The sequence below is a fragment of the Urocampus carinirostris genome, chromosome 2 (assembly GCF_059441175.1).
Source record: "Urocampus carinirostris isolate Australia breed hairy pipefish chromosome 2, RoL_Ucar_1.0, whole genome shotgun sequence".
Classification (NCBI taxonomy): domain Eukaryota; kingdom Metazoa; phylum Chordata; class Actinopteri; order Syngnathiformes; family Syngnathidae; genus Urocampus; species Urocampus carinirostris.
Genome location: NC_142350.1, coordinates 54,744,051 through 54,757,963, shown reverse-complemented (window position 1 = coordinate 54,757,963; position 13,913 = coordinate 54,744,051). Strand labels below are relative to the sequence as shown.

Sequence of the window (13,913 nt, the reverse complement as noted above, 5' to 3'; positions counted from 1 at the left end):
GCAAGCCCTGTTACCAGGCAACAGAAGTGAGGGAGTCGGCTCATTTGCTTGATTTAAAAGGTCTCCTAATAACTCTGGTACGCACACACAATTGAGGCAACTCCATTAAACTTCCCTCCTGCCAAATTAGGTGCAATCTCATTAACCAAAGTCTCCTTATTGCAACATAGAGGATACGGCAGCTTTGCTTTTGAAACAAAAGCCTCTTTCTTTCAGTTGTCGTAGGATGCTAGTCCTCATTCATGTTTCAGGTGAGCTGGATCTTATCGCAACTGACTATGTAGGCCAGTCAATCACAGGGGACGTACAGTTTTGACCTAACAGGCTTTTTGCTCACATCAAAGGATAACTGAAGCCCAAATCATTGCTTATGTGGAAATCGTGTTAAAAAATGAAATATTTGTGATGTTTTGTCAATACTTGGCTCACTTTGTGTCCAGGTTTTCAGTTAAGACTCTCCTGGACCGCTCCTGTTCCGACATCATGGACGACACGTCGGCAGAGTTGGTCAACTTTGTGTCTATCCTCGAGCATATTCTCAACCATAGGCTAAAAGGTAAAAAAAAAACACATGAATGATACCTGGGCTAAACATGTGTCCCCTCTGGTATATTATTTTTCTCAGGTCAGACAACCTGGTTTGGTTATGAGAGTCCTCGAAGTTTCTGGGACTTTATCAAAGCAGCCAGCGGCAAAGTCCCTCACAACTGCATTCGAAGCATCGAGAGTATGGAGAACGTGCGGTCGTCCAAAGCTAAGGTGGGACCTTATTTTGGAGGTCAAAAGGTTCTTTTATCAGGAATGTTTTTGCCTACTTTGCATTATCCACTCCACTCAGCAGTAAATATATGGGTCAGCCAGGAATGTTTGGCTAAGAACATTACCCGGTTTCACACGACATAAAACAAACAATGGCTTCATTTCTAATGCTAACACTATGATGGCAAATTGATAACTATGTGCACAAGTAATACCGTGCCATAGTAGCATATAATTAAACTTGGTTGGTTGGTTGGTTCCCTTAACCACTACGGTCGTAGGGACACCATTTCCTGTGGTGTGTCTTGGGCAAGTACAAACTGATGGCGCCCATCCCTCTCCAGGCCAACTATTGTTTCCACCTGGTCTCGAACTTACAGAGACTAAAATGTCTTTTTTTGTTAATGCTCTTAACATAACTTGTACTAACTTTATAGGAACATTGTGTACAATTGTGTCTCTTAGTTTTATAAAACACTCCGTGCATTAAAAATAAACCCATATCGAATTGAACAATGGGCAAAAACACATGGACTATCATACAAACAAGCATAATTTAAGGTATAAGTGTATCAAGAAATTTGTATTTTTTTACATAACATCCTAGAAGGAGCTGACACGGTTGCTTGCCATCTTGGTTCTACGGATACCGCAAAAAACGAAATACGCAGACCATTTACCATTTACATTCACAAGGCTGGGAAAAAAATAAGTTTAAGTCACTTTGATTCTCCATAGTTCATACCTCTCCTTACGCTTTGTATCACTCGTTTTCAGTTGCACCACACCATATAGCGACATCTAGTTGTCAAAAATTTACACAGTGTCCATTTAAAAAATGTACCATATTCAGGTAAAAAAATGGGTATTTTTCTCATTTCTGCACGTCTCAAAATCAGTTTTGGGAAGACTAATCACTGGTGAGCTATTTTTGGAAACCTTGTGACCTGGCTGTCAGCCCTATTTTCACATGAGATGTTGGATGATTTTTCACCTGTTTTTACTTGTAAGTTATTTCTGTGTGTTGCTGACATAAACGTGAAAATTACAGGAGAGTAACTATGCTTTAGAGATTGACGACATTGATGGCTGATTTTTTTTCAAAGTGGTCTTGACATGAGAGGTTAATATGTGAGCCAAAAAATGGAAACCTTTTGAGAAGTAATTGAGTAAAAGAGTATCTTCCTCATGTACATAATTTTACTGTTTATTATTCCCTGTTTCTGTTTATAGCTGAGTTGAGGAAATGAGAACGTTCTCTTGTGATGACAAAATTAATGCAGGCTGTCTTCTTGAAAATTTGCCATTTTAAGTAAAGTCACATTTATTTGTATTGTCAAGTCATGTTTATTTGTATAGCCCTTAATCACGAAGTGTCTCAAAGGGCTGCACATGCCAGATATTATTGCAAACCACAGACTATTATGAGACCATCCCCTGATGTAAAACCTACATGAGGGCAAGGAAAAACTCAAAAACCTCAACATGAGTAAAATGAAGAAACCTTGAGAAAGGACTGCACATGAGTTACTCCCCCTTCCAGGATGACCAGGATGCAATGGATGTTCCAAAACCAAATAAGGGGGAAGAGCATTCCACAGCACCGGGGCCGGAACGGAGAACGCTCTTTAACCTGCGGATCTCTTCTTGGCTCTTGGGATCACGAGTAGACTAGCATTTTCAGAGCGAAGGCTCCGGACCGGAACATAGGGGGAAATTAAATCTGAAAGATATGAGAGAGAAAGTCCATGCATGATTTTGAATACTACCAACAGAACCTTAAAATGACATCTTAAGCTAACAGGTAGTCAATGCAGGTTAGCATAAATCGGGGTAATGTGATCAAACATTTTGTCTTAGTTAAAAGCCTTGCTGCAGCATTATGTAACTTAATAAAGGGCTGAGCAGACCACCAGTAGAACATCCCCTGATCTGAAACCCAAATGAGGGCAAGATAAATAAAAACCGAAACCTTGAGAAAGCATCGCACATGAAAGAATCCCCCGTTCTCGGGTTACCAGGCTCCAATTGATGTTGCATAGACACAAATAGACAAAACACAGTCAACATCAACAATAAACGTAAGTTTCAGAAGGCAATGCAAAGAACTATTTGATCAAACCTGGTCTTTTTGGGCTTAGCAGGGTCAAGCTTGGATCAAAGTGGTTCTAATGGAGAAGAGGCTGTCTGAATATATCTCATCCACTTTGAGAGACATTAAAACTACAAGGTTTGAGTTTAACGCATGCACTTTCAGGACACACTTCTCTGAATATTATACAAGCTAATCCTGTACAATCACTTTTACACTTGTCCTTTCAAATTTTGCAACTTTACCTAACTTTGTGTGCAGTTTTTATCTTAAATCTGCTAAAAGAAAGTTCGGTTTAACATTTTAAATAAGCAGCATTAATGTTTGCAAACACAATTGCAGAAGGTTTTATGAGGACGGGGCGATCATGCTAGGAGAGGAGGCCGGACTTCTGGCGGACACACTCATTGGACTCAACACTATTGACTTCAGGTATTGATTTTGTTATTTTTCATTCCTTTCAATGTGCTGTCCAAAAATAGATTACCGGTAGGTCAAAGGTATTGAGGAGAACGGACTTTTCTTTCTTCAGTGTGTTGGAATCAATATCTGTGTCACGAGACTGGTAGGAACACATGCCAGAGTGAGCAGTTTGAGGACTTGATTACAATAAAATAAATGAAATGGAAGATTCTGGGCTTATTAGTACAGAACAAGGCTGTAACCGTTCCACAAGTGCGCTTTCAAAATGGCTGACAAGCATTTCTATACCAAAGGCGCTGAACACAGAAGTCGGTGGAAAATTCCCAAGACACCAGCTTCACACCAGTCTTTCATGTCAAGTCCTGAAGGTGGTTTGATAATACTCAAGGCCTCCCTCCTAGCAGCAAGTCAAAACACGACTTGAACAGGGGTGGGAAAATTGTGGCCCGTGGGCCGGATCAGTCCCACTAATGAATTCAATCCGGTCCGCGAGATAAAGCTGAGAGAAGCACAAGAAAAAACAAGCTTCATCACGTCAGCCAATGACCTGCAGTTTAAACTATGTCCACTGGATGTCAGCAAAACCTAAGTGCCACTCACAAAAAAGCCACACAATGTAGCTGTAGTTGCTGGCTACCATTTATCAACCAGAGAACATTTGAGGAAACAAACCTGCTCGATGTTATTTGATTTAAGATAGACCCGCTATTTAAGGCCATAAATTGCACTCACCTGGATTTCTTGGCCTCTCTCCTTTTTTGTAACCCCATTAACTTATTATTATTATTATTATTATTATTATTATTTATTTTTTTCACAAAAAATAAATAAGTACATATGAATATATTGCTAATCATAAGTTGCATTCATTATCAATACGTTATTAACTTGATTAATTTATTGATGTGATTATATATAAGAATAAAAAGCGTATAACTGGAAAACTCACAATTATGTGTTTATGCAGTGACACATTTCAATAGTCTAACAAGTACAAATCTAAGACTGAATAGAAGTCGCACTATACCAATTTGGGAAGAGAAGTGGCTGTGAAAAATGTCCCCAATAGAGATTCTACGGATTTAATAGGACAATACATTGGCTGATTTCTTTGATTTTTCATACTTATTCATTGCAAAACTTTCAGACCATCAAAACAATTTCAATATCAGACAGACAACCCAAGGAGATACAAAATTGAGTTTTAAAATGGTAACTCCCTTTTTTAAGTCACAAAAGAGTAATTGTCTTCTGAACCTAATAGCGAGTTAAGCCACATTTGGCAGCAATAACATAAATAAAAAATCTATGATAATTGGCAATGAGTCTTTCACAACACTGTGAAGGAATTTTGGCCCACTCTTCTTTGCAAAACTTATATTGGAGGGTTTTCTAGGATGAACTGCCCTGATAAATGGGATCAACATTTCAAAACTGCATTTTGTATTTCCCTGGGTTGTCTCTGATATATTAAAATTGATTTCATGAAACTTTTGTGAGTGAACTATGCAAAAAACAAAGAAATAGGGAAGGGGGCAAATACTTTTATATAGCACTAGCTTAACCCACATTCACCCTTTGTCATCTCCATAGTTTCTGCCTAAAAGGCGAAGGTCTGGACGTGGGCGGCCCCTCGGTCATCGACTACACACCTTACTTGAAGTTCACTCAGAGGTATGCAAGTCAGCCACGACGCACAACGTGACCAGATGCATGCGGATGGGGCGGCCTGAATGGCTCCTCTGGTTGCAGCGGTGACAGCATCAGCAGCGACGAGGAGGAGATGCGCACGCTTGGCAGCAGCGGCAGCGAACGCAGCACACCAGATAAAGTCGCCACGGCCGCCTCCATCTTTACTGAGCAGAGCAACTTGGTCAGCAAGTGCAAGCGCTTTGAGCAGAAATATCGCATGGCATTGGAGCAGAAGGTATGCCTGAACATAGAATTAGAAAATAATCCAACTGAATAATATGAAATATATAACATATTGCACTTTACATGCATCTTTTTATCTCATTTTAAGAATTACTTTTTGAATTTAATATATTTTGAGCTTTATACTTAATGGTACTTAAAGAGACAGTGTGTATTCTTTGACTACTAGATGGTGCTGTATTCTGAAGTATAACCAATAACAAGTGCTAAAAAGCACAAGGAAGAATACAATCCAGACACAAAGTGACCAAACCATACCATTATTCTTGTAATATTTTAGCAAACATTTTGGTAAGCTTTTTGTTCTTTATGGGTACCCTAGATCAGTATTTTTCAACCCCTGTGTTAATAATTTCCCACGGTACAGTACAAAAATTAATTACTTTGAAATTATCCAATTTGTGTGCCTCTACGGTTTCACAGAGATGCAACGACACCAAGTGGTGGTGACCCGCAGGAATTTTTCATTGTAAAAAATGTCCCTCGGCTTAAAAAAGGTTGAAAAACACTGCCTTAGCTAACTATGTCAGCTTCCACTCAGTGAGGCCCATGTTATGTAAAATGAATGCAAATTTCTCGACCTACAAGTATTTAAAAAAATGCATATTTATTTGATAGTTCATGTAGTTTGGCATGGCAGTACGGCGGCGCTGTTGTTAGCGCGTCTCTGGCACAGTTCTGAGGTCATAAGATCGAACCTCCTGTGTGGAGTTTGCATGTTCTCCCCGTGCTTGCGTGGGTCTCCTCCGGACACTCCGGTTTCCTCCCACATTCCAAGAACATGCATGTCAGGTTAATTGGCCGTTCCAAATTGTATAGGTGTGAATGAGCGAGTTAATTGTCTGTCCCTGTGTGCCCTGCGATTGGCTGGCAACCAGTTCAGGGTGTCCCCTGCCTGCTGCCCGAAGATAGCTGGGATTGATAGATAGATAGATAGATAGATAGATAGATACTTTATTCATCCCCGTAGGGAAATTCACACTTCCAGCAGTCTACCCTGTTGTTTATTAACAGATGAACATGATGCCCTAGGGGTGCTTGTAGCGAAGTGGATGACGTCACGCCAGTCCAAAAATTCGACATCCCTGCGGCAGATGGAAAACTTTTCTTTGTGAAAATCCAGGGATACACCACCTCGTGTTAGCAAGTCCGCCTCCTCTCCGATTCTCCTCGGCTTTCGTGTCTCTGTTTAGCGGCGTTGAAGCCGGATTGCTCCGGGTAGTTCCGGGTGGCTACACGTTAGCGTCCGGAATGCTAAACGTGAGCCACGTTTCCGCAAAACACAGCAACTGGCTCCCTGTGCGCTTCGATGTTTTCCACCAGCACTCGATGATCTTATTTGGTCGTGAGTTCGCATTTACCATGATTACGGATGGTACATGATTGGCTGGATTGGCTCCAGCACCCCTGCTATCCTACTGAGGATAACCGGAGCAGATAATGGATGGATGGATGTAGTTTGGCTTATTGGAATCAAAGTTTTTTTTTTTAATGTATCTAGGAGGCGTTTAATAATGTAGACAGTCCCTTTAACAAAAATAAGCACATTCTTTTATTGCGGCAGATCATTTTGCCTAATTTTCTGATATAACAAAAATATTTAAAACATTATTTTTCACATTTTTTGGTATTTAATAAAAATATGTTTGCTCTTTTTTAATTAAATTTTCCCAAAATATGGGGGGGGCACATTTGCTCATTTTTTAAAATTTTCTCTGGCAAGTAAATCCAAATTGATTCTCTATTGTTGTTTCCATGTCAGGCGTACCTGGAAGAGCTGGTGCGTCTGCGGGAGGTACAGTTGGCGGAGGCGTCATCACACCACAAAGCTCTTGAGCAGAGCCTGGTGGACACTCATTTGTCCCACTCGCTGGAAAAGGAGCAGCTGGAGTTCATCATTTTGGAACTACAAGATCAACTGTGAGTTTGTGGAAAGTGGATAACCTGGCAGTTATGTGGTATGCCTCTTGTGCCAAAATGGTCGCTGCAGAGTATGCATAGGTGCCCACGTTTTTATTTCAGGCTGCATTTTTTTATGATATAAGAGCTAATTGAGCTCCTGAATCCCTCATCAAAAGACGTGTCGCGACCGATGGAAAGACAAATTTTCTTAGCTCTTTCAGTAAATGCAAAAATGTCACATTTACTGGAATGTAATAATAAAGGATGGATGGGGATCACAACTCAAACCAGTAGAAATGTCTCTAATAACGGTTACACAACTTAGCTGCATAAGAGGGTAAACTGTTACAAAGAGCTTTAAAGGAGCTGTACAGAATTTGGAACTTTTTTACACGTGGCCACCACCTCTGGCGTGTGTCATCATTGCAGCCTCTGTCATGCTCGTTCATGCTGCCAGTCAAGTACATGCATGTTGACGGTCTCGAGACCAACTGAAAATAAAAATAAAACTGGGACGTTGTGCAGGCATATGAGAGCACAAAAACATACTTGTCAACCTCAGCCAAATGCTCCCCTTATTATCCCTCTTATTACCACGGTGGCGCCGGTGCCCCCTGTTTTACAAGCGCTATTTAAAGGACTGTAACTCAGCGACTGCTGTCTAAAAAGAAAATTTGAACGGTTCCAGGAAGAAGAGAAAATGGCCTTTGCGTTCATATAAGAAAAAAAATTCGATCAAAGTAGTTCTCCAAAACACCTACAAGGTGGCATCAACTTTCCACAATGGTATCTCACAGGCATCTACGTGTGGCAACCGATCAATCACAGGCAAGAAATGACACAGACAGGGCATAATGAGTACAGCATTTTTGTTTTTGTAAGCAATTAAAAAACATTTGAATCATTTTAACATTACTTTATTAGTTTTGATAGTCAAAAGGGCAAATAATTAGGAGTACTGATGCACCCTGTATGATGTGGGTCTCTGTCTCCAGGATTTGCTTCACTATCTACCACAGAGGCCCATAAAACGCCTGGTTATAAAGAAAAATAGTTGACAATATATGGAAAACTAAGAGAGCAAGATTCAAAAACGTTTTTTGTATACTGTATATTTATAACAAATCATAATACCAGGTTATGTTGTCTTATGTGTATGTTTAGTTCCAGTCTCTACTTCATTATAATCATGAAAAATCCAAGTCCATTTTTGTTTTTATTTTATTTTAAACTGTTATCTATTGTATTAACACATTTGTGGTAGAAATTGCCCGGTATTGAAGTATTGGGTTGTTTTAAAAAGGGGCCAAAAGTAATCCCTCTTAACATGATTTCTGACTTTTTAATGGCCAAAACGATGAAAGATTTCAAGGCAGCCTGTATGATACTTGGTTAGTAAAGGGTTAATGATTGCAATTCCCCTAATTAAGCGATAATACACCTTACAAACACAACGCGGCACCAATTAACTCACAGCAAGCTAGACTATGTAGAATAAAAAACTTAAGTAAACAAGTTATTTTTTTTAACTAATAACACAATTATTTAAGCATCTTTGTTAGTTATTTCCCCACTAATATGAAGACGATCACGATTAGAGCTAAAATGGGCAAGACGAGATCAGTCTAACAAAAAAGATTTTTTTATCAGTATTTTTAAAAATTCCCGTACAAAAATTGTTAGACGGAATACAATATTTTAATCAAAAACTGTATAAAATAAAAATAAACCATATAAGTTGATAGGTATACTAAATGATGCCTTACAGGGCATTTGTATCCTAATAAATGCAACAGGGAGATCGGATTGCCCAACAAAAAGTGGTTTGATCTGGTAGATTGTTTAATTTTTCATTGTTATGCAAAAAGCAGGATTTGAAACTGAGTTACAAGGCCAAATTGGAATTAAGCACAGCTTATTTAATGGCTAACTCCTCCTGAAAAAGCAAGCTATTCTTGTTATGAAATAACTTTATTTTTATCGTCAATTTTGCTCGGTGCTGTTGGTGCATGTACCAAAAACGAATAATGCACTCGTAACTGCAATGCTTGGATAGGTGTGTTTATAGGCAGTGCTTACACAGATTAACTACCTGGGGAAAATCATAATATTTTTCCCTAATTAAATGATTCTTTTAATGCAAACTGCTAAATTTAACACAACAACCAATGTTAAATTGATAGCTGATAGCTTGGTGTTGTATGAATGAAAACTTTATTTCGAACATAAAATAAAAACAGGACAAAAACAATGACTCAACAACAAAAATAATGTAAACATGTTCGAAAAGGGTTAGTAAGAAGCAGACGCGTATTTTCCCTACCCCTTTATCTTATCCCTATTAATTACATTTTACAGCTAGCTCCTCTTTTGTGTCTAAATATAACAAAATCTCACGGATATACATATTTTATAGGTCAGATATCAATAATTATAATAATAACAATAGTCACATATTTTATACACTAATCATCCCTCAACGTCACAATGCCACTAGTCACTAAATATCATTGTGACACTAAGGATGCTAAGAACAATAGCAATAATAACAGTTATGATATGATAATAGTAACAATAACAACAAACTATAGTTTGTAAAAGCAGTATTTCTAATCTCTGGTATCACTCATAGCCCATTTTCTTCATATCTTATTCCGCCAATATTGTTTTTTTGTATCTGGATTTGAACAGGTGAATATTGGGACATTGTTTGATCTCGTCTTGTAAATTGTTCCAAAGTTTGACTCCGCACACAGACACACACATACTTTTCCTGGTGGTTCTCACCGATGGGATTTTGAATTTACCACAGACCCTTAAGTTATAACTTCCCTCTTTCCGAGTGAATAATTTTTGGATGTTTTCTGGCACTGTGTTTTTGTTGACCTTAAATAGCAGTTGTGAAGTGAAAATTTTTACTAAATCATCCAATTCTAATAATTGGGACCGCAGGAATAAATATTTGTAAGTTTTTTTATAATGTCATTATTACATGACATTTCAAAATACCTTACCTTTAAAGCAAATGATGAATCATCTGTCAGACATTAGCAAATAGAATTAAAAATAGAAACACAGGGACGGGCAAATTGTTCCTCTCCACCGCTGTCCCCCAATCCTCCTACCTAATGTGTATTGCACCGAACAGCTCTGCTAAAAGTAAGATTAAAGCAAAATGGTTCAATGTAAAAAGGGATCTCTGAACACAGTTGGGCATTGTTATCACATATTTAATAGAAGAAATATTTAACTTTTCACTTTATTAGGACACCTCAAACGGATGGATGTGGATTATGACTCAAATCTGAAGAAATTTCTATAGTCGCAGTTACATAACCAAGATGCATAAGAGGGAAAATTATAATAAAGAGCTTTAAACATGATACACTGAAGATGAAACAACAAATCCAACTTCCTTTGTGATTCATTTGCATTTCATATGTTCAGAACAGTATTGAAGAACAATGATTTGCGGTCACGGCGGGAGTTGACTGCCCACCTGACCAATCAGTGGCCATCTCCTGATGCCTTGGACGCCAACGCCGTTGCCTTGGACACACTGCTTTACAGGAAAAGCCCAGGACAGTGGGAGGAGTATGTCAAGGAATTTATTTTCTATTACGACACGAAAGTTTTTTTTCAATTCAAGTCATGTTTATTTGTATAGCCCTTAATCACAAAGAGTCTCAAAGGGCTGCACAGACCACAGATTATTCCTAAGGGGAAGCTTTCTCATTGTAATTTGAAATATCGTTTCAACAGAAAACATTCTCAACCTTACAAAAAACCTTCTTGTCCTAACGAAAAACGTTCTCAGTCTCATGTTTCGGAAATACCAAACTTTATCGCCTTTGAGAAAAAATCTTGTCCTGGCAAAAAAAAAAAACATCCTAATGCAAAATGTTTTAATAGGAACTGTTCTTGTTATTATGAGAGACTTTGTCATTCCTATGAGAGACTTTGTCATTCCTATGAGAAAACGCTCTCGTCTGGGCAAATAATGTTATCGTCTTAAAAATAACTCGTTATAATGAGAATATTTTTTTGTCCTTATGAGAAGCTTTCTCTCAACCTAACCAGACATTTTCTCAGTCTAATAAGAAATGTTCCTGTCAAAATGAGAAAACCTATGAGAAACATTTTTGTCCAATAAGCAGGTTGGCCACTATTGGTGTGTGAGTGTATGTGAATGGGTAAATGTGAAGCACATTGTAAAGCGCTTTGGGAAGTCTTCATTGACTTGAAAAGCGCTATATAAATGCAGATCATTTCATTTTTCATTTCATTTCATTTGTCCAAGCAAAAAACATTCTCATCCTCATGCAAAATGTTTCCTTGCAAAGTCTTGTCCTAAATGAGAAATTTTATCATCCTAATAAGAACTGTTCATGTAATTATGGAAGACTTTCTCATCCATATAAAAATTATTCTCATCCTGACAAGAAATGTTTACATTCTAATCTTAACTTGTTATAAAGAGAATCGTTTTTCATACGAGAAGCTTTCTTTTCTCGTCTTAACCTGATATTTTCTCAGTCTCATAAGAAATGTACCTGCCAAAATGAGAAAACTTTTGAGAAACCTTTTTGTCCTAGCAAGCAACATTCTCATCCTCATGCAAAATGTTTCCGTGCAAAGTCTTGTCCTAAATGAGAAATTTTGTCATCCTAATAAGAACTGTTCATGTAATTACGGAAGACTTTTTCCTCCTTTATAAAAAATATTCTCATCCTGACAAGAAATGTTTATATTCTAATCAAAACTTGTTATAACGAGTATAATTTTTCATCCTTATGAGAAGCGTTCTTCTTCTAAAAAGAAATGTTCTCATCCTAAAAAGAAACATTTGCAGAGTAATAGGTGTTCTAGTCAAAAGGCTTATCCTTCTCATCTTTGATAAACTTTCTTGTCCGAGCAAAGAGCATTCTCGTCCTAATGGAAATTCTATAAAGACTGTACTTGTTCTTATCAGTTTTTCATCGTTGTGAGAATATTCTCGTCATAAGACATGTTGTCATTCGGATGAACTCTATAATGAGAATCTTTTTTAATCCTCATGAGAACATTTCTCTTCCTAAAAAAAAAGAAAGAAAAATTTCTCATCTTAAATGGGAAATGTTCACCTCCAAACAAAACACAATATATTTTATCATTATAATAATAAGCCTATTTGTCAGAATGTAAAGCTTTCTCAACTTTTATAAGAAACGTTCTCGTCCCAATGAGAAAACGTTTTCATTCTAATAAGAATTCTTCTGAGGAACTTTCATCTTGATAATAACCAGTCTTGTTTCAACAGGATCCTCCTTCCAAACCCTGAAAATGGGGGCTCTGTTATCATGTGTTGAAAAAATGTAATAAACGTTCACGTCCAATCCCAATTAAAAATCAATCAAGTTCAAAGAAATCCGGTTGAATCTTGGGGCCCAGCAGTTTATATTGCTTTTATATTCATTTTAGTAGTTCACGCTGTATGGAGGTAACTTTCAAATTGAAATATCACAATTGGGGCATCAGTGAGACTCTTGTCTGTTACTTGATATTTGCTTTTTGAAAAATGTTGAAGGAGCCATATTGGACCAGAAAAATAAAATGTTTGGTGCCACAAAAAAATACTTTATACAAACTTTATACGGAATGTAACACTTACTGTACTGTGTAATATATATATATATATATATATATATATATATATATATATATATAAAAACAATTTTTGTGTCTTTGTTATCCTCCTAGAGAATACGCAATTTTCCGTTATCAAACGTTTTTTAAAAAGCGCCAGTGAGACACCGCGGAGTGCCAAGAATAATCTGAACATATTGCTTATCAAAGTGATTTTTGATGAAACTTAACGTTATCACATTATCGCTGTGCAGAAAGAGCTTCTGCAATCTTCCTACCGACATGAGCTTATCACAGATGTCCCTGGAACCGTTGCACATGCTTCTGCCGGAGGCTAAACCACAGTTGCCTCGCCAAGGTACACACTGACAACAAGGCCTTCTATGCTGACCTTCTTTAGTAATGTTTTTTTATCCATTTCAATGTAATCATTGTGAAGTGAGTAGGTTGACAATTATTTATTTTCAACACAGGAAAAGAGCAAACACCGTCACTCCGAGGACTTTGCGGCTCTCTGACGTCTGTCAACAGTTTCAGGTCTCTGGCCAGCTTGAGGTCCAACGAATGTCTAGCCAGTCCTGGCGCAGAGGTCAACACCCCCGGGTATACCCCAACATAGCATACTAGATCCCATTTCTCTTTATAGAGATGTACTTTATTAGTGTCCCCACACAAACATGTTCAAGCAGGCTGTGGGAATGAACTCGCTGGTGAGGTTCTTTGTATAATGATGTAACAATTACTTGAATGCTTTGTATTGAAAGAAATTTAATGTGCCAACATTGGAAGAGTCAGACTCTTATCTTCTCTAATCGCTAGTGGAGGATCAGCGCTCTGTATGCGCACTTTTCTCATTTGTTACTGCATCAGTTGTTAACCTAAGTTCTCAGGTGTTGTTTTGTTTCCGTAATGTGCACAACGTTGTATTGTTCTCAGGTCATGACTTCTATGATTGATGATCCGTCCTTAGTTTACCCATAAGATTAATGGATAATCAGTCCTCAGTTTATTCCTAAGTGTTTGCTTTAATTATTTAAATTCCAAAGCAGTATTTCACTTGGGCTTGTGGTGAATGTGGTTTTGTTTTTACTTTATTTCATCATTTGTTTGCACATGCAAATATTTTATGGCCTTTTATTCTTCAATTTGAATAAACATTTGTGCAAAAAAAGTGGGC

General features: G+C 37.8%; 1 protein-coding gene across 2 annotated transcripts in view; it reads left to right on the top strand.

The window, feature by feature from the left end:
* Positions 1–13,913, top strand: part of rundc3b (RUN domain containing 3b) — a 16,538-nt gene extending 2,625 nt beyond the window's left edge. The window contains exons 2-11 of one of the 2 annotated variants that reach the window (XM_088327158.1): positions 441–556; positions 626–759; positions 2,901–2,989; positions 3,194–3,283; positions 4,868–4,948; positions 5,027–5,201; positions 6,972–7,129; positions 10,559–10,705; positions 12,991–13,094; positions 13,210–13,913. In XM_088327158.1, the coding sequence (XP_088183284.1) occupies positions 441–556; positions 626–759; positions 2,901–2,989; positions 3,194–3,283; positions 4,868–4,948; positions 5,027–5,201; positions 6,972–7,129; positions 10,559–10,705; positions 12,991–13,094; positions 13,210–13,355 (1,240 nt within the window). In that variant the 3' untranslated portion in view covers positions 13,356–13,913. The remainder of the gene's footprint in view (positions 1–440; positions 557–625; positions 760–2,900; positions 2,990–3,193; positions 3,284–4,867; positions 4,949–5,026; positions 5,202–6,971; positions 7,130–10,558; positions 10,706–12,990; positions 13,095–13,209) is intronic. The other variant, XM_088327159.1, reaches the window with a different exon arrangement.